The 19877-nt window shown below is 47.6% G+C and overlaps 1 protein-coding gene across 1 annotated transcript in view; it reads left to right on the top strand.

Moving 5' to 3' along the window:
- rimbp2b (RIMS binding protein 2b) overlaps window positions 1–19877 on the top strand; it is a 75345-nt gene that overhangs the window by 40667 nt on the left and 14801 nt on the right. The window contains exons 6-17 of the mRNA XM_070963773.1: window positions 3988–4077; window positions 6388–6510; window positions 7906–8010; window positions 9989–10039; window positions 10400–10420; window positions 12391–12595; window positions 13456–13604; window positions 14161–14240; window positions 14838–14947; window positions 15027–15899; window positions 18398–18549; window positions 19049–19720. Coding sequence (XP_070819874.1) covers window positions 3988–4077; window positions 6388–6510; window positions 7906–8010; window positions 9989–10039; window positions 10400–10420; window positions 12391–12595; window positions 13456–13604; window positions 14161–14240; window positions 14838–14947; window positions 15027–15899; window positions 18398–18549; window positions 19049–19720 — 2631 coding nt within the window. The remainder of the gene's footprint in view (window positions 1–3987; window positions 4078–6387; window positions 6511–7905; window positions 8011–9988; window positions 10040–10399; window positions 10421–12390; window positions 12596–13455; window positions 13605–14160; window positions 14241–14837; window positions 14948–15026; window positions 15900–18397; window positions 18550–19048; window positions 19721–19877) is intronic.

Raw genomic sequence — 19877 nt, 5'->3', positions numbered from 1 at the left:
TGCTATGTTGCCTTTATTTGAGCGGAGAAACATCCTGTATCTTAAATAAAAGCAGTCATCAGTCTCTCACAGCAGGAAGACATCAGGGCTGTAAATCACAGCACAAATAAAGCTTAAGTGAATGCTCCTGGTCTGAGGGGGTTTTCCATTACGGTTAGGGAGTCCCACTAAGCAGAATGACTAATGACTTTATATTATGTTATAGTGAATGAGCGCCCTGCTCGGCTTCTTTCTGCTGTGATGTTCCAGTTGTCGTTGTCAAAGTGGGGTCCCCACGGGCTGCGTGGCAAAACGTTGACTTTCATTATAGTTGACTCCACTGGAATTTCAGAGGACGCTTAAGAGCAGATAGACGTTTGTAGGCCTGAAAAAAAGTTTAGTGCTGCATGGAAGTGATGCATGTTGGTTTGTGACCTGCAGGAACAGAAGAAGCGCAGAGTAGTGCAGATGGCCTGGAGTGAGTTTTCCTATGAAAGGCAGGAGCTGGAGATTCAGCAGTAATTTAAATGGCACTGTTTGGTCCTGGACTATTTGAATTCATCCCTTGGTGCCCCGGAGCCCTCTTCTTTAGATGAGCTGTCTTTGTGTGTGGCTCTGTGCCCCAAATAAACACTCCATTAGTCGTGTTTTCCGTGCTGCCCTCCTCTCACGTTCCCTGCCCACAGCAGCACTTCCCTCCTCAGCCATTGTCAGCCTGCTGACTCCTGGGGAAGCTACCCAAAGGACAAACTGTCCCCAAATGGTGTGCAGAAATGGCAGGCCGGTCTCCACAGACTGCAGCACAGCTCTTATCTCCTCCTGTGCTGAGCTCCGAGAACAGAGACACAAACACAGACAAGACCAGTGAGCGCCGTTGTGAGGGGACGGCGAGTTGACAGTGATGTCACTCCCTGTTTGGTCCAAACCGGCTCACCTCTCCGTCTCTCCTTGGTTTTCCTCTTCCTCAGGTTGAAGTAAAGAGTGCATGTACAGAATCAGGTGCAGCTGTTAGCGCCTCGCTGCAGCTGCTCTGCTGGTGGAGTCTATTTACGGCGCACACGGGCATGTTTATTTATTTAAAATGATCCCGTATACGTTGAGTTCTTACCAAATCTTTGGAATCCCAGCTGCTATCAGTGCCGTGTCTCCTCATCGTTAGTTCAGCTGTGGGGTATATAAACACTGAGTGTGTGAGTGACAGTAAACACCGGCATCACCATCTGGCACCTCCACCTTTCCTGGGTATCGGGTGTATGTAACTACAGTCCATCAGAGGAGTATGCATTTAAGGCCTGTTACCACTGCGACAAGCATCTGCTGCGCCCAAATATGTATGAGTGTTAATGGAAAACGGATACTGAGGCTCAACAAGTCCACGAGCTGGACTGAGGACCTGAGGTCTGCCTCTGTGGTCAGCTTCACTCAGCAGCTCTCAACGCTTGGACACGAGACAGACACATGAGACAACTCAGGAATGTTTTTTTTTTTTCTTTCCAGTTTGCATAGTCAATCAAACCACACACAGTTAGTGTGTCTGTGTGTGTGGTTTATTTGTCCACATCTTAAGGGGAGCTCTGGTCTTAAACATGTAAGTGGTGCAGAGCGCCATAAAGGACAGTGTGGACTTTAGCTTATTCGCTGCTGCACTTCTTTGAATTGTTGTATTTTACAAGCAGCCAGTCGTCAGGAGGTTCAAAGCTGCCGTGCTAACGTGTCGTGCTACCTGTAGTATGTACACATGTGTAGCAGCTGGTCTGGGTAAAGAAATACAGTCAGAGCGAGGCTGCAAAGGTTCATCTGATCATTAGTATAACGGTGATAGCCGCTGTCGTCTCTGCTGAACAAGAACAAGCGATGCTGCTCAGACTGAGTGTGCAGAACAGAGAGGAAGTGGGTGAAATATTTGCTTTGCTCGTGTGTTAAATGGCACAGTTGATTCATCTGTCAGCCTCGTCGAAATTAAACACAGCTCTGGCACACCAGGCTGAGTCACGCCATGTCTGGACACAACACGCGACTGCCTCTGCTTTCATACGGGAGATTAAGTCAGGTAGCCCACCCCAGGCCTGCTAATGTCGTCCCATAGTGTGTTAGCATGGTGTTCATTCACTCCTGAAAGGCAGTATTTTTCTAATATTAAGTCCTACAAACAGCATTTTACTATAAAAGACAATGAGGTACATCAGTGACTCTTACTGTTTGTGTCATGGAGCGTTTAATTGGTTATCTTTCTTCTTATTATCTCGTCTCTAAAGCATTGCAAATCATTAATCAAACTGAATTTGTGCTGTGTGCATTGATGTCTTTATTCAAAGCTAATCTGAAAAGGCAAATCACACCTCAGCAGAAAAGCTCAGCTTCTCTCGGCTGAGTGACGTCGGAAACGGCTCAGCGTAGGCCACAATGTGTTCTGCGTGGAGCTCTCTCCATCGCTGGGCTCGCCATGAAAACGTGCCTTGCCAAGGGATTATGACGTCTACTGATCTGTTTAAAGCGTTAACACACTGACAATGCAGGACAGAGAAACAGCTGATTCTCTGTGTGCAGAGACAATTCGGTTTGCATCGCTGCGTGTGCGCTGTCACGTCCAAATTCCAAACAGGATTTCAGATGAGGACGGCGGTGTTGAAAAGCTTAAATCAACAACACGCTTGAATTTCAGAGCATTGTTCTCGTCAGCGTGCGTACAGTAAAACGCGAGCTGCTTCCCTCTGTTTGTCCTTCAGAACGAACACCTGGAGGCTCAGCCAGCCCACATTAGCTCTGAATTGGGGGATCAATGGATATGAATAGGAATGCCAATTCAATCTAGTGCTTGTACGGGAAGCATTAAAATTGACTGGACACAATTGATGCAGGTTGAAATGCCAATAGTTTTTTTTTGGGGGGGGGGGGGGCATGACAGAAATGAAATTAATGGAAAAGAAAAGCAGCAGATGTCAGATGTGACGTTGGTGCCGTCTTCAGGCTGTTGTTTACGACTTGCCCTTTATAACGTTTCTCCTCTGTGGTGTGTGTTTGTATCACTGCATGCACTGAAGTACATGTCCATCAAAGAGTTTAACAATAATAATAATCAGCAGACCTTTTTCACAGCAGACATTTAGACTTCAGCCACACTCATTTTATCATTATAACTTAAGTTTTCCTGCTGTGGCACGTGAACATATCCTCTGTGAAAAAAGGCCTCTGACAGGACCAGCCTCTACTTCCTGGTGTGCATTTACCGACCAGCTCATGCAGATTGTTCAGTGCTTTACACGCATCGCTGCAGCAAAGGAGACCGCAAACATTTTCTAGTCTGTTAACATATGTAACTTTGCATGCATGTTAGTTTTTTCTGTCTCCACTGCTGCCTGCATTCATCCTCTGAAACATCCTTCATAAGTAAAACATAAGGGAGCAGGAGCGGGCGCACCATCACTGGCCATTAGGAAGCACTGTATTTACTGTAAATGTATCATGCATGAGCCAGCTCCCGGCAGAACAACGCTTGGCCTACATGCTGCTGCTGCTGCTGCTGCAGAGAGCTGCACATCTCAGTCGACTCTCCAGTTGACACTGCAAATTGCATCCGCAGCACGCCTCACGACTGTTGATTGAATGTAATTAAGTTTTTTTTTTTTTTACTCTCAGCTCATCACGCTTGGTAAGAAAGAGTGGGGAAAGGAGGCTCTTAATGTGTGTGTGCGTGTGTGTGTGTCGCTGTCAGGATGCATCTTTGCTTTACATCCATTCACAGACGTCGGTGAAGAAGAAAATGGTTGTAGCTTCTCGTCTCATCTGTTCCAGTATGTTTGAGACAAAGCTAATGTTCTGACTGTTGTTGTTCTGCTGCAGCGTCCTGAGTGGCGGCGTCTTTTAGTCATGCTTTCTAGAACATACTAGAGAACCTCGAGCGCTCTCCCCGGATGAATAATGCAGGGGCTATCACTAACAACGCGCTGGGTTCGGGTGTTGAGCTCAGGTCTAATCTTGGGTTCTAAACACTGTTTTCTGTCTGCCTAGGAGAATGAGCTTCAAGACTTCCTGCAGGAGAACAAGCACTTGAACCTCCAGTTGTTCAACAGCAGCCACAAGGCGTCTGAGTATGAGAAGGTAAGAGGCCGATTTGAGGCTGCTGATTATATCTGAGTGCTGCTCCGCTCACGCCGTGTCTGAAGCCATGCAGACAGCATGGCTCAGCGGGTGACAGCGTTGGTCTGTCTGTTGTTTGTTCAAACACTTTGGTCCAAACTGAAATAGCTCAACAGTTATTGGACACTGTACAGACGGTCTTCTGGTATTTATCGTCACCATGAGGCTCTTTAGTGTGATGTCTTCACATAAATGTGGCACAGACCCCCTCGTCTAGCGCCACCTTCATGCTAATCTTTGGTTTATGACTGCAAACAAATGACATGCACCTCAAATGTTAGCATGCTAACACACTAAGATGGTGAGCATTAGATCAAAGCATGTTAGCATTGTCCTTATAAGCATGTTAGCATGTTTGCAGGGTTTGCACTGAGCTGCTGACGTGGCTAAGTCTCCCAGTCTGTTTCCTCGTCAGCCACGGCCTCTTTGGTCTCCATATTAACGCTCTATCAGATGCCTTTCTGGGTCACGCTATAACTTGGCCAAACCTGCCTGAGGATGCTGGATAGATGGAGCTGTTTTTCCAATTTCCAGCATATAAATGAAAGCGACGAGCCTCCAGTTCCATTAAAACACCCTCACCTTCCTTTTAGCCCAGAGACCTCAAAGGCCTTCAGAGCTGATAACACAAAGTCAAAGTAGATCAGCAAACAAAGAGCACCAGGCCTCTCTCTCCACGGACAGCAAGGCAATATCCTGAAGGAGCTGATTGGCAGCTAGTTGCTGTTGGGGTGAAGAAGGGCGGGATGCTGGTTATTGATGTCTTATCAGGACGGGGGTGACTCCAGGAGCAGCTATCCTGAACCGTTATCACACTGACGGATATGAGAGCAGCACTCTGCAGGGCAGTGCGGATATTAGCCCTCGCTTACACCCCCATGTTCTGATCTCTATCGTCTCTGAATGAACTGGGAGGGGCTATGGACGGCGCCTCCCTCTCCCACTCATAATAGACTATTGACCTGCTTCTGCTGAATCCAGCGCGGTTTGGTTTGATCTGTCCACGTTAGGCCTGACAGCCACTCCCGTCCACGCGCAGAGTTTTCGCTGTGTGGCGTCGGGCCGGTCGGAGGCGCAGGCGCTGCTCCTGTTTGCGTTTTGTTTTGCTGATGTTTGTTTTAACGCCCTCCTCCAGGATTCATTAGTCATTCATGGCTGCTCTGATGAAGGGGCTTTGCCACATTATGGCTGCAGGAACCAGTTGTTTCGCTGCCGATTAGGGGCCTTTAAAAACAGATTATGAAGAATGTGTGGAATATTTATTCCTAATGGCAGTGAAGACCTCACTGGCGTTGAATTGGTCTGCAGAGTTAATATAATGTGCAGTTGCTTCAGTCAATTGAATGCTTACTGCTTGGTTAACAATGAAGCGTGAATAATTTATTAACGTCTTGGTCTACATCCATGGGAGCGAGTGAATTGTCACTGTTCGAACATTTAAAGGCTTTTATCACAGAGATCAGGCGGCTCTCACATCTTACCTGCAACACTCTCTACCTGTTTTAAAGGCTGCGAATGTTTGGGTGACATTAAAGCAAATTGTTCTTAACAGGATAGTCCTTAAAATCAACAGCGAATACCTGAAAAAGAGGAAGAGCTGAACAACTGAATTCACTCCAAAGCAACAGCTCAACCTTTATGAAACGTGCAGTTTTTGTTGATATTAAAGGCACAGATTGAACGTTTTGTGGTGTTTCTGGATTGGACCCTACGGACTGCCGTTCCTGACATTTAGTCCAGCCTAGAAAAAAGGAAACAAACAGCAGACCGTTAATTAGGCCACTGCTGCAATCACTTGGATGCTTTTAGCCACCATATTAATTAAAGACAACACAGCTATTTAATAATATGACAGCTGATTCTCAGAGTTATAAAACCACAACCTAACGAGCAGTGAGATGCTGACTCCGTGGTGACACTGTTACTATGGTCTGCAGTGATGCATTTAATGTAAAGCTCTTGAAATTAGCTTTATTATTGCTATCATAGCATAGTTAGCTAACGATAGCACAGATTTAGAGTCAGCCTTAAAGGTAGACAGCTAGCTCCAGTGTTTTGTTTCTATCTGGATGGCACTTTGCACTTTCCTGCTGAGACTCTTTCATAGGGGAGACAACGACCTACCAGCTTCCCTAAAAAGGCTCAAATCAGCGTCAGTTCGTGTGAAAACCAAACATAAAGATGCACCCGATCAAAAGTTCCACCCAGGTGAGACGAACTGTCCTCTGTGAAACTCAGTCTCTGTGCTGCTTCCTTGTTGTGTCTGCACAGGTGAAGTCTGAGTATGCCAAGCTCAAAGAGACCCTTGGTGCTGTGACGCAGGAGAGAGATTTAGCCCTGTGGGAGAGGAACCAGCTCCAAGACAAACTGGAGAACCTAGAGCAGGTGCTCAAGGTGAGGACGCCAGCTCCGAGACCCCCCTACCCGTCAGCACTGCGGGCCTTTCTAGCTCTTGTAGTCCGTCTCTCCTGGGATCCTAAATCAGGTGTTTTTATGGAGCCTAACCCTTTGCCAGTACCCCTTCTCCTACCTGTGCTACACTGCCTCCATCTGGTTCTCTTCAGCTATACTGTCTAATGTCCCTGACATGTCTGTTGCCTTCCAGTGTCGTGTTGGGAGGTCTGACCAGGAGCTGTGAAAGAGTAGAAGCTTGGAGCAGTCTGCCCCCCCTTTCCTTTCCTATTCCGCCCTTTCATGTTGTCCCACCCTCCCTGACCTGTCCCTCCCCACCTTCCCTGTCCCCTCTCCCCCTGCTAGGTTTATAAGGTATCACTGCTACGTCCATCTGTTAGGGAGCAGTCCTACTCAGTCCCATTCTGAATGCTTTCTGTCCACCTCAGCGGCTGTGCTTACCTCTCCTTAACCGTGGGCTGCTTACCAGACATGTGAATGGTCACCTGGCTCTATGACCACAGCACTGTGGAATGTGATCTTTGCATGAGGCAGGACAAAGAGTTTGGCTTTACGATGACGGGAGGGGGAGGAGGCAGGAGATGGAGACACCGGCTCACCCTTCATGATGATAATGTCACCTACAAGTGTGATGACATTACCTATCTTAGACCTTAATTTCTTACTGGCATGAAAATGTCATTCGCTTCCTTCACCTGACAGTGTCGCAAATCTTCACGTATAGTGGGAGCAGTGATGTGACTGGATGACACGGGCATACTGTGTTATGAAGAGCCTAGCATTCAGTCCCTCGTATTGTATGGCTTCTTTTGTTGTCATGGATGACCACAGACAAGTGAGCACGCGGCGGAGTTTGCTCACCCTTTTCATGTAACGTAAAACTCTGCATTGATCACGCAAAGACAACATCGCTGAGGACAGCTTCTCAAACAGTCCCAGTAACCAGACTTCTAACAGGTATTGTGTTACCTAAAGGGGGCAGCAAACCTGACTGTGGAGTGATGTTAGTTTTTCTGTTCACACAGCAAAGCATCTCAAGTCCTCATCCATAAGCACCTTTGTGCAAAATTTGATCTGACCTCTCCCGCAGATCACTGGACATAAACTGTTCTCACGTGGCGTTTGCTGTGGCATAGTTTATGTCTTTCTTGTTCTTAAGGGTTTAAAGGTCAGTACACTGTTAACCAGCCTCAGTATGTGTGATGTGTGTGCACATGTAACACCTGTGTTGTCTCTGAGTGTGGAATAGACGACTGGAGATGCATTTTGTTTTGGCTCCGTGCCGTTGGATTTTAGTTCCACTAACAGCAGCCCTCTCTATGCTCCCCCTCCGCCACCCTCCCCCTGGCTCTCCACCCCTGCACCCCCTGCGGACAGCATATGCGTGAGGCTGCGGAGCGGAGGCAGCAGCTAGAGTTGGAGCATGAGCAGGCCTTGGCTGTACTCAATGCAAAGCAGCAGGAGATTGACCTTCTTCAGAAGGTAAGGGAACTCAGGTTACCTAACACTCACAGCACCGCAGGTTTGGGCTTTCTTGTTTGCCCGGCCTGCGCCGTGTCCTGGGTCATGGAGCTTTTTGTTGAGCACTGGTGCGTTACACACAGTCCAACAAAGGTGAAAGTCGCCTCAAAGACTGTATTATAGAGAGCAGAGGAAAGAATAGTACTCCCTGCAGGCTGTAGCGCTCACCTCTCTACCGCAGCTCCCAGTGCATCCTTCAGCCGTCCATCACTCTCTAAACTCTGAGTGCCGAGCATTTCTGGAGCACTCCTCTTGTTTGTTACGGGCAAGCAAATCAAACATTCACATCCCAGAGTAGACGTGACACTTCTTAGAGGCCGGCTTAAACAAAAAATGCTGGCCCAGGCCATTTGATGGTCGGGCTTCCTCGTCTGTGCGCCGGAGCTGACTGCGATGTCAAAGCCGGCCCGGCAGTGGCTGAGATTGCTGATAGTGTGAACGTGATAGGAATTGTCACCAATGCCTTCTCCAGAAACAGTGTGCGTACCCCAGCGTTGCCGTTGCTGCAGCGTTGCTCTGATTTCACAGTCAGCCTTTCACAGGCAGAGCTCTCAGCTTTTCTCTCTCGTTAACAGAAGCTCATTACGGCCTTATCTTCCTTCAGACGCTGGCTGCTCTCTGCATTCTCCCAAATTAATTGCCTGCAAAGTAGATTTATGAAATTGTAAAGTCCACAGATGCTCTCATATTCATGTGGAACACTTGTTTTTCTCAACAGATGTTTCTAGTTCTCCCAAGAAAAATGGTGTGTGTTCTTCTACGTTGCCGTACAGTTCGATGCTGCTGTAACACCAAAGCTCAGTCCTGGTGGATGCACTGCCCCCCCTTAGTTTACAATGGATGCAACATCATTTTAATGTGTTTAAGATGAGGTGCGTTTGCACAGAGCATCAGTTTAGGCCATTTTCCTCACATATAACTCAACATGTTCAGGTTTGAATGATCATGAAAAGAGAAATGAAAGCCAGGTTCAGAAATAAACAGATGAGGGGTCTCAAACTCAAATTACCTGGGGGGGCCAGTGGCCACTGTTGGTCGTTCCTTCCTAAAACACCTTGTATTCCTGCAGCTTTCTGCCTGCAGGTGACACAGGAAACAAAAGAAAAGTCCACTTCCCTTGAAACTGCCTCCAGGTCAGCGCTCGTTCTAGAAAGCGCCACCTGGTCGTCAGGTGTGCTGTGAAGAGCGCTGCTGAACGATGCTCAGGTGTTGAATGTCATCTTAACTTTTGGCCAGAAAGCAAACAAAGCAAATTTCCCAAAGCGTCAATTTCAGCTTTTCCTTTAAGTGTGAATGAAGAGCCAGTCAGACGACTCTATGATTTCTAGTTTGAGGAAAGCAGATGTAGATTCTTCTGTTGCCTCATGTGACCCTCAGGCTGATAGTTTGAGACCCCTGGTGTAGATGCTCTGTACGAGTTTTCACAGGTAAAAGTAGGAAACTGGTTAGAAAAACTTAAAATCTAAAAGGTGAAAATGATGGAAGAGAGGCCAGATTATCTTCAGCCTGCTGGATCGGGCACCACGTTAAGATCATCCAGCTGGCAACAACCAGTGAGGGCTGATCATGTGAACAGGTGTGTGTGCACAGCGCCCCCCTCAGGTGGGACATGTGTGCAAGTTTGCAATGTTTATTAGTGTAATAAATAAAATAAACTCATAAAATGTCAAGAGGGAGTATTCTTACACCTGCTTTCCTTCTTAAACAGACAAATAAGCCGCACACCTTCTAGTCGTCTTTCTGAGCTAACACGATCTTAATGACCTCGTAAACGCGTTCTCAAGTTTCGCCCTTCATCGCGGCCCTGTGTGGTGGCGGACATGGCGGCCTTGATTGGAAAGGTCTTCCTGTTTTGTCTGTGACAGCCTTTCATTGGTGTTTTAAACAGAAACTAAACTGCAATATAAATGAACTGAAACGGTGCCCCTGTGTTTCCCAGGCTCAGGTTGAGGCTAAAAAGGAACATGAAGGCGCTGTCCATCTGTTAGAGGTGAGCGTCTGGACTCTGGGGGGGCGGGGCGGCGGGGGGGGGAGGGGTTGTGTGTGTTTCTGTGGTTGCTGCTGGAGGATAGGGGGGTAGTCAGCCCGGGGGCACACCTGTGTTTACCTGCAGCCATTTCCTGCTCTTCCTCCTGACCGCACTGTGCTCCCTCTGTGTCAGTAATCCTGGGCTGTAGAGATTTCTCTTTTTGTTTCTCAGAAAGGTGAATAAATCAAACAAAAGACAGAATCAAAGCGTAAATTCAAGTGTTGTGTTTTCAAGATGTGTATGAGTGATCACATGTGTAATTGTGCTTTATTTCTTTCCTACATCTCTTTACTGAATGGGTGTGTGTTTATGCTTATACAGAACCACTTGGACAGCATGCAGGTATTTCAGCATTGTTTTTATTTATTTATTTGACATATTTTTTTACACCTCTCCCCGTATAGTCAGTAGGGTATGCAGTGGTTTGCTTTGGTGTTGATGATGAACACAGAAGGTAAAAGGTAACACGAAGCATTCGAGGACTAATCTGATGTGTGATCTTTGCTTTTTGGTGTTCAAAAAATATTCAGGCTGCTTCCTTTTCGGGGGCTTTGCTGCCCACTCAGCTCTGTTTCACTTTCCCATCAAAGCGGTGGAGTCTGGAACATGACTGACAGCATAAACTGGAGGTCTTTCAGCCTTGATCATAAAGAAATATTCAGCCGCGCTCGCTTAACAATTGATGAAAAGATTCAGCTCGTGGAGCCGAGTTTCAGAATATGAATCGGCCTCAGTTAAAGGCGAGTGCTCGCGACCGACCTCAGGTCCACATAATCAAAGCCCATCAGCACACTGAGGCGAGCAGATTTAACTTTAGAAACCAAACACCTGCTAAAGGCTGAGCAGGCTGCGATGAGCGAAAGCTGAAAATCTATTTAATTCCTAAAGAAACTCTGTAGAAGTGCTTAAATATCCATTCCATCTTTATACTGATGCATACGGTAGATTTTTGTATTGTTATCAAAGGATCACATTGGCAAACTGAATGTGATCCTTTTGCGTTGTAGCAGTGCATGTGTGTTATCAAGCATGTGTGTTAGAAACTACTACTTGCCATACAGCTGAGCACTGTATGCTGCCGATGAACCAAAACCTCCTGATTTACTAATTCTGTTTCACATACGCAGGACTTCCTTCGTCGTGTGTCTGCTAACAGCATGTCTTATCCAGCAACAACCTGTCTGCATGACATGGACTGGGTGTCTGGGCAGTACACAGAGTACTGCAGTAGCAGAGGTGTTGGGCAGTGCTAAGAAATTCCACGGTAGCTTCAGTGTCCTCCAGAGCTCCTCTGGTTCAGACTGTTGTCAGTTTGAGGCTGGCAAGTGATTTTGGATGATCGTTCAGCTTTGAGGCTCGAGCACCTGGAATTTCCGTTACACCTGCCCAAACAGTTCCTGTATGTTCAGTTCATCAGTGTTAGTGTGTGCAATGAAGTTTCCTGCTCTTAAAATATACTTTTTACTTCTACGTGTTATTAGAAAACCCCATGAAAAGACCACCTCCAACCGAACATGTAAACTTCTTGATCCTGTCTGTCGCTCTGAGCTCCAAGTCACTGCAATCCCATTAAATAACTAGTAAGCACTAAATGCACGAGCTGGGACTATTTTCAGCTGCGGATTAATACACATTTGTTGTTCTAGTCAGTGTGAAGTCTGTGGGATTGAGCTGAAATAACCCAGTGCAGCAGAGTGGCTCGTCGATGTGTTTTTAATAGTTTTTGGACAGCAGTGGAGCTCCGAGGCGCAGAGGAATGAGGCTACGTTTGATTTTTGATTCGCACAGACAATACTTAGTATGATTAAATTAATGTTGGTTTTGGTCTTTTCAAGGGATTACTTGACAATGAGGAGGAACGTAGAACCTCATCAGCCTCATCGTCTAAGACGCTGTGCAGTCTGGGTACGCAGGCGGCCCTGCAGCCAGAGGCTCCTTTATTTTCACTGTTGTTAGCATTAACTGTAGCTGTGCATGTGACTTGTACACTGCTGCGTCAGTAGTGGTTAAAAAGTCATTTCAGGATGTTTTTCTTTGTAATGACTGATCCACGTGTCTCAGTGAATCTCATTCCACGTTCTCTCTGTGTGTAGACAGTAGACGTATCGTCGTACATGTAGCTGCTGTACAAACAGTATGCGTGTGCTCTTTCTGTGTGCACACTTTTCGTCCTGCGTCCTATGGTTTCCTTATTTTCTTCTTCTGTTGTGTTCCTTTGTTTCCCATCCTCTGTCTCCCTGCCCGTCCGTCCCTCCATCTGTCCGTCCCTCTCTCTGCGTCTCTCGATGACTCTCTTCCCTCGCCGTCGTCAGGCCAAAGTTCGCGAGCTGGAGGAAAAATGTCGGACTCAGAGTGAGCAGTTCAACCTCCTGTCGAAAGAGCTGGAGAAGTTCCGGCTCCAGGCCGGGAAGTTCGATATCCTCAGCACTGAACCCTTAACTTTATGTGAATCTCCGGGGTCACCCAACAAATCCCTGTCACAGCTCCTGAATGGACTGGCTGCCCCCATAGGAAAAGGTACGTGCAGGATCATGTCCATGAAAGATGTCTCCGATGTCAGTATTTAAGTATTTTTAGCAAAGAAAATAGTAATATTGATTTACTGTCATATTTCCAAGTGGCTGAAATCTCATTCATGACTGAAGTTAATAAATTAGAGGCCAACAAATTAATTTTTTCTCGTCGTAGTGAAGTGCTGCTCAATTGAATTCATGCATCATTTCTGCCATGTGAGAGCTGCTGGCAGTAACTCCACAGCGTGCATATTAGAAGAGGAGTCAGCTCCCTCACGAGGAGGTGAAAGAGTCGCAGCTGAAATGAAAGTCTGCGAGGCTTCTGGCTTAATCTGCAGGAAACATAAACTGTTAATGGAAGAATCAGTCATAGTGAGAAACGGCTGCTGGCTGCCTGAACGTGTCCTCGCTTTGTTTTTGACTTGTTTTTTGGGGGATATACAAATGCTTCACTAATCACAGTCGTATGTATTGTTCAGGTTTTGCTGTGAAGTTTTCATTTGTTTCGTTGATGCTGTGAGATATCCGCCAACATGATGCCTGCTTAACAAAAACAGATTGATTACATTTAACTTAAAGTAAATGGAGACTTTAGTGCAGGTGGATGTCTCGTCAGCTGTCTGTGCATCTTATGAAGCATGTGTGCTGTCGCTGTTACAGCTCCTGTTTTTGTGGTTTGCATTACATAAACTGGTGTTTACGTAATTCCAGCATCATTACACAATGTTAAAACACAGATTTCTGTTTTCTGTCTGTCTCTGAAAGTGGACGTGGACGTTAAGCTAATGAGCCCTTTTGTACTGTGATATCATTTGTGTTATTGCGATGGAGGATCTGATGAGAGAAGTTGTGTTTGTTCCACAGGCAATGAGGCTCCAACAAGCAGATCTTTGATATCCGAGTTCATTCGACCGCTCCAGATCAGTGGAGACAAGCCGGAGCTCCTCTCTGTCAAGCCAACATTCCTCACTCGCAGTCGAGTTCGCAGCCCAGCGCGGGCTTTCCTCTCTGAGGTATCTAAGTCTGCCTGTTTGTTCCCAGATGGCTTTCATTTAACGCACGTTTCTCCATTCACACTTTGCACGACATCTACAGACAAAAAGTGAGCCTAACGAGCTTCAAGCTGCACCAAGACAGACTATGCAGACATCCTAGCTGACACTGTGGGGCTGCACACAGACGAGTCCTCACTGATTTGGACGCTTCAGTCGTCCCTGTTCACACAAATGAAATCCTGCTGTCAGGTGCGTGAACTTCAGCCGGCAGCACAGTGTCTCCTAAACGGCTTTAATGAGCTCAACTCACCGATGCTCGATCTGTTAGCGCTCTCATGCCTCTGTTATCCTTCAGCTGAGGCAGCACTTCGTGAGGACAAAAAGCTGCTTCGTTTTAAACTGAGTAAAGTGTCCTGCAGGCCGGCTGTTTGAGATTCATTGACATATTTTTAATGCACAGGTGGAAATTTAAACAAAAGGCCTCACTGGTTCTCTAAATATGAGGTGAGAGGTGAAAACAATGAGCGTTGGATGATTAAAATAGGATCGTTTGTTCCTCGTTTGCCTTCTCCAGATGGACAAAGAGCTCAGCTCAACTACCAGGTCGAAGCCGAGGTTCACGGGGAAGGTTCGTCTGTGCATCGCTCGGTACAGGTACGTGCACACACCTGCTGATTCACCTGCTGTTCACAGACCTCTCGCTGGAATTCAACTACTGCTTCCAACAAGTCCTTATAAGCTGTGCTTTAACTTGAGATTTTTAGGGGTTTTGATGCATTTTCAGAGTTAACAGGAACAGTTGAACGTCCTGAGAGAGGGTGATGATTAACAAGCGAGCCGGCCGGAAGTCCTTTACATAGCTCTCCACGGCCAACTGAACGGGCTGCTCAGTGTAGACGAGTCGCGGACAGATCTCGCTGAGATTCTTTGCTTTCTCTCACAGAGCTGTAGGCTGTGGTCTTAAAGATGATTCAGTGTTTCTATCTCTAAAGAAAATTACCTGTCAGCACAAAAAATAATTGGAATCCTCGGAGCACAAATGTATGAAACAGGGCCAAAGCTTTCAGCCCACGCTGTCCTCAGCTTCCTCGTGTTTAGAAAAAAAAACTGAAATAAATAAATCAAAAATAGAAACAAGCTGAAAAATATTTTCAAAGCAACGCTGAGCAAATTGTTTCTTGTTGACGTATGTATTATAGAACTAAAAAGTGTCTGACATAAAGAAAACTCTCTGCCTGTTTCTCGCTGTAGTTACAATCCTTATGACGGGCCCAACGAGCATCCCGAGGCAGAGCTCCCCCTGGTGGCCGGGAAGTACCTCTACGTTTACGGGACGATGGATGAGGATGGCTTTTACGAAGGTCTGACCTGCCTCTGTGGCGTTTAATCTTTTGTCCTTAACGTAGGCACAATGCCAACCATCTCCTTTTTGCTTCTCAGGAGAGCTGCTGGACGGACAGCGGGGACTCGTCCCATCCAATTTTGTGGATTTTGTCCAAGACGAGGAGACGCCGTCTGTCCAACACAGGGACACAGTAGCTAAAGAACCTGGCTACCTCAACCACAGTAGCCTGGGGCCTCAGAGACTGGGGGTCGGCACAGGAACGGGGACAGGCATAAGCAGCTTGCTGTCTGACAGTAAACTAGACTGTCTGAGCACCAGCAGCTTGGGCATGGACCTCCTGGGCTCCTCCAGCAACGGGACAGGAACTTTGGATGTCAGCATTGACGAGGTCGGTGAAGACATTGTGCCTTATCCCCGCCGCATCAACCTGATTAAACAACTTGCCAAGAGTGTGATTATTGGCTGGGATCCTCCCGTGGTCCCGCCGGGCTGGGGCTCCATCAGTGGCTACAATGTCTTGGTGGATAAGGAGTTACGCATGAGTGTCCCCTACGGGGGCAGGACAAAGTCTCTTATTGAAAAGCTCAATCTGGCCACCCACACCTACCGGATCTCAGTGCAGAGCATCACCGAGCGTGGCCCGTCGGACGAGCTGCGGTGCACTATGCTCGTGGGAAAGGACGTGGTGGTGGCGCCGTACTACCTGCGGGTGGACAGCATCACACAGGTCTCCGCTGAGCTCTCCTGGATGCCCAGCAACAGCAACTACAGTCACACCATCTTCCTCAACGGTGCAGAGTACGACATGGTCAAGGCGGGGGGCTACAAGTACAAGTTCTTCAACCTGAAGCCGATGACAGTTTACAAGGTGAAGGTTGTGGCGCAGCCGCATCAGGTGCCTTGGCAGCTTCCGATGGATCAAAGGGAAAAGAGGGAAATCTCTGTGGAGTTCTGCTCTCAGCCTGCAGGTCAGCCTCCAGAACAGCACTCACATTAGCACCTTATCTGCTCTGGGAACGCCAGTGTTGGTCCACTACTTTAGCGCATATTGCCATGAAATCTGGTGCAGACATCCATAGTGTTTAGTGCTAATTAGCAAATGCTAGCAAGCTATCACACTAAACTAAGATGGTGAACCTGGTTGATGTTAAACCTGCTTCAGATATCATTGTGAGCATGTTAGCATGAGGCATTTAGCATTTAGCTCAAAGCTAAGTCCAGCCTCAAAGTGGTCCATGTGGCTGAGACTCTATGTTTTGACCTTAATCAGATTTTTTTGGGCACTTTTTGTTTTGGTTGTATAAAGTTGTCAAAGCGAGCTTGTTAGCAGGCAGTTGCACCTTTACACATCCAGCAGACACTGAACAGCATAAACCTACATGTGGTGGCATGTTTGTGGCCACCTGGCAAATGAAAGTCCAACATTCAGTCCCTTTTAGCTCCTTTTAGCTTTCTTTAATACCTGGAAAGATGATTTCTGACTCTTTCGCAGCTCCACTCTGCCTCCTAGCTACTCCTAGTAGACCTGCTGTGCGTTTATCAGTCTTTCTTAATTGGAAACAAGCATCGACTGTGGCTGGAAACAAGTTCATGGAAGCACTCAGGCTGAATCAAAGTCTTAGTTTTGTGAGTTTTGTATAAAAGGTGTATTTATGATAAAGGGCCAGCATTGTTCTCCTCAATCTAATCTCTGGTCTTGTAGCCTAATATTCTGTTTCAAAGTCATCAGATATTTCACAGTGAAAGCCATCTGATGCCATCCGACGCAGCCGTCTCTTTATTTACTCAGCCACGTGCTTCGAGCCCTTTACACTTACAAACCTGACAAACATCTCAGCCATTTCCTTTTTTCCCCTGCCACTTTCAGATTGCCCTCAAGGATTTGTGCGTGCACCACTGCGATAAGACACATCCACGGCAGACAAACAAAAACAAAAAGTGCAATGATTGAAGAAGCGTTCACTGAAGAACGCTACACAACGCTGGAAACAAGAGTCTCTCACAGCCAAATGAGTGTAAATAGTGAGCGTAGATCTCTGGGATTTCTTTTCCCATGAGGCTCGTTGATGCCAGCTCTAACTCGGGTCTCACAGCCAGACTGTCTTGCTACGGGAAAGTGAGAGCGTAATAAGAGTGATTCTGTGCACAGCCAGCCACATTTATGGCAGCGCTTCGAGGGCGTGGGTCTATAGGCTCAGTGCAGTCGGCCAGCTGTGGGTGCAGACAAAACAGACAAGCCATATTATTGCTAAATGCTCAGGGAAGGCTTGTGATTATTTAGCCTTTATTGAACATGGAAAGGAGACTGAAACTCCCATCGTTAAGGTACCAGGATGAGACGGAAGCAGTTTGCAGACAAACAAGACATGAAAGAGAGATTATGAACTCAAGTAATGGAGAGAAGAACGGGGAAACACAGAGGGAAGCAGAGAGAGAGAAGTTTGAATTGACATTTCCTGTTGGCAGCTGACGAGCTAACATGCTGCGAGTTCATTAAATGATCTATCTATTGAGCATGTTAATTAGAGGCGTCGGAAATAGTCTCGGTATCGGTGGCCGACAGCTGTTGTCAATAAAGAGGACAGTGTCTGGAGGCGCTATATAAGCTTTCACACTCAGCATGTGTTCTCAGAGATACAACATTTTTATTAGCATTAGTCACACGGAGCAGCGTCCAATCCCCTGCCTGGAAATCAGTGTCTGCTGTTTGTGTCCGGCATTAATGGAAGTGGCTCCGGTGGAAATATTAATTTAAACACTCACTTCAGCTCTCAGAGGGGCTTGTTCATGGCAGGCGTAGTTTAAAGATGACAAGAGGGAATGAAACCTCCACACACGTCGTCTGCAGACGGACAGCCGGCGCAGAACGCGGTACAGATTGCACCGATGCGGCTGCACGGTGCAGCTCGGAGATGCTGCCGACTGCATCTGCTCGCCGTGTGACTGCAGGGGAGCAGCAGCACTGCACAGATGGGTCTGCTCAGCATGCAGGCGGCACTTTCAGACCGTGGGAACTGCAAACATAGAATATTATCAGCGAGAATCTGCCAACAGGAAAATGCTGCGTGCACGCTGAAGGCTGAATGTTGGCTTTTTCATTCAACCAATGGGTACGAGTGAATGTCAGGATCCACGCCTGAACCTGCGCAGAGATGAGCATAACTTAAACAAATCAGCCTTCAACTTCTGATATTTGAATGAAGTAAAAACCACATGCAGTCAGTCTGTGTCGCAGCACAGAGCAGCTGTATTAGAATTTAGTGTACATAATGGTTTTGATGCTATTCACAGGATATAACACAGTTCCCCTATAGCTCATAGCTCTGTGAAATGGTTTTTGAATGTGAGAAGCCCATCGCACTGAGGTCAGCACGTTTCTCTTTCATCAAAGAGGCCGTAAAGGTTCAGCCACTGTTGAGCTCTCTTTTTTTCTCTCCTTATCCAGTGTGTGTGTTGTGCTCCCCAGGGCCCCCTCTCCCTCCCCAGGAGGTGCAGGTCCAGTGCGGTCAGACGCCCGGGGTCCTGCAGGTCAGATGGAAGCCGCCGCCTCTGACGTCTTCAGGAACCTCCAACGGGGCCAGTGTGATTGGCTACGCCGTGTGCACAAAGGGACAAAAGGTACCAAATGTCAGAAGAAGCTTTTTTCTTCCTGTCGTTAAAAAGGTGGCCCTTCCTTCCTCGATGGCGACTTCTATGAGTAGTACTCTACTGCCATCTCCTGGAGAAATGATATAATGCTGACATCCAGCCTCGTGGGACCAGCATTACTTAACATGTCGCTTCAGAAAAGAGAGCTGTAACTGGCTCCATGCTGTGCGCCTCCTCCTCCTCAGGGAGCTGCTGCTTTTCAGTCATCAGCCATTAATTTTAAACCAAAATCAGCTGGACAGACATAAAGTGAGCATTCTCTAACAGGCCTGAAGAGGGCGCTATAGTTTAAACATGATCAGCTTAGTGGGCTGGAGCTCCAGCATCTGTATGTATAAATAGATTTTTAACAGGTATCAGGTGTTTCTCTTCAGCCAATAGATGCATGTCCATGTTTGTGTGAGTGCTTGTGTGTGCTGACGTTCTGTGTTCCTTTGGTAAGGACTCTCTGGTTCCTTTGTGAATGCAGATAGCAGAGGTCTTATACCCCACAGCAGACTATGTGACCGTGGAGTTAAACAGGATTCAGTGTCTGGAGGCCAGGGAGGTCATTGTAAGGACGTTATCAACACAAGGAGAGTCCCAGGACTCGCCCGTGGCCATCATCCCGCACAATCTCCTGGGCTCTCCGCGCCTCTCCCACCGAACCACTGCCCCGCCTCACCCCATCCCCCACCCGCAGTCCCACCCGGTGCACTCGCAAACCCATCCTCCTTATCCGTCGACGTACCCCCCGAATCACCCTCAGCCCCAGGTGCAGCCTCTGCCTCGAGCCCAGCCCCACACGCTGCCCCACGCACAGCCGCACTCGCAGCCCATCTGCCACCCGCCTCCTCATCCCTCGGCCCCGCCTCATTTCCAGCGCCACCCCATGCCCAAGTCCAAACTGTTAGTAAGTGCCAGAGAGCCAGAAACCAAAGAGCACGAGGTGGGCCTGCGATCGGCCCAGCCCTGGGAGCGATCCCCCTCTCCGCTGCCCCCCATGCACGGACCCAACCTGGAGCCGCCGCACTTCCAGCCCCGGCGATCGCCCTCTCCTCAGAGGATCCTGCCGCAGCCTCAGGGAGTCCCCATCCCCAACACCATCGCCAAGGCCATGGCCAGGGAAGCTGCCCAGAGAGTGTTTGCCGAGGGGAACCGGGTGAGTGGGTGTTTGATTATAGGACAGCGTTCATCTCAGCGTCTGACAGGATCCACTGTCGAGCCTGGAAATCCGATTTTTCATTGTGCTGCTGGAAAAGTGAAAATTTTTTCTCACTCATTTTTTTGACTTGATGCAAAAGAAATATGATTTCAGG

The sequence above is a fragment of the Chaetodon trifascialis genome, chromosome 6 (assembly GCF_039877785.1).
Source record: "Chaetodon trifascialis isolate fChaTrf1 chromosome 6, fChaTrf1.hap1, whole genome shotgun sequence".
NCBI lineage: Eukaryota > Metazoa > Chordata > Actinopteri > Chaetodontiformes > Chaetodontidae > Chaetodon > Chaetodon trifascialis.
This window is presented reverse-complemented; position numbering and strand designations above follow the sequence as displayed.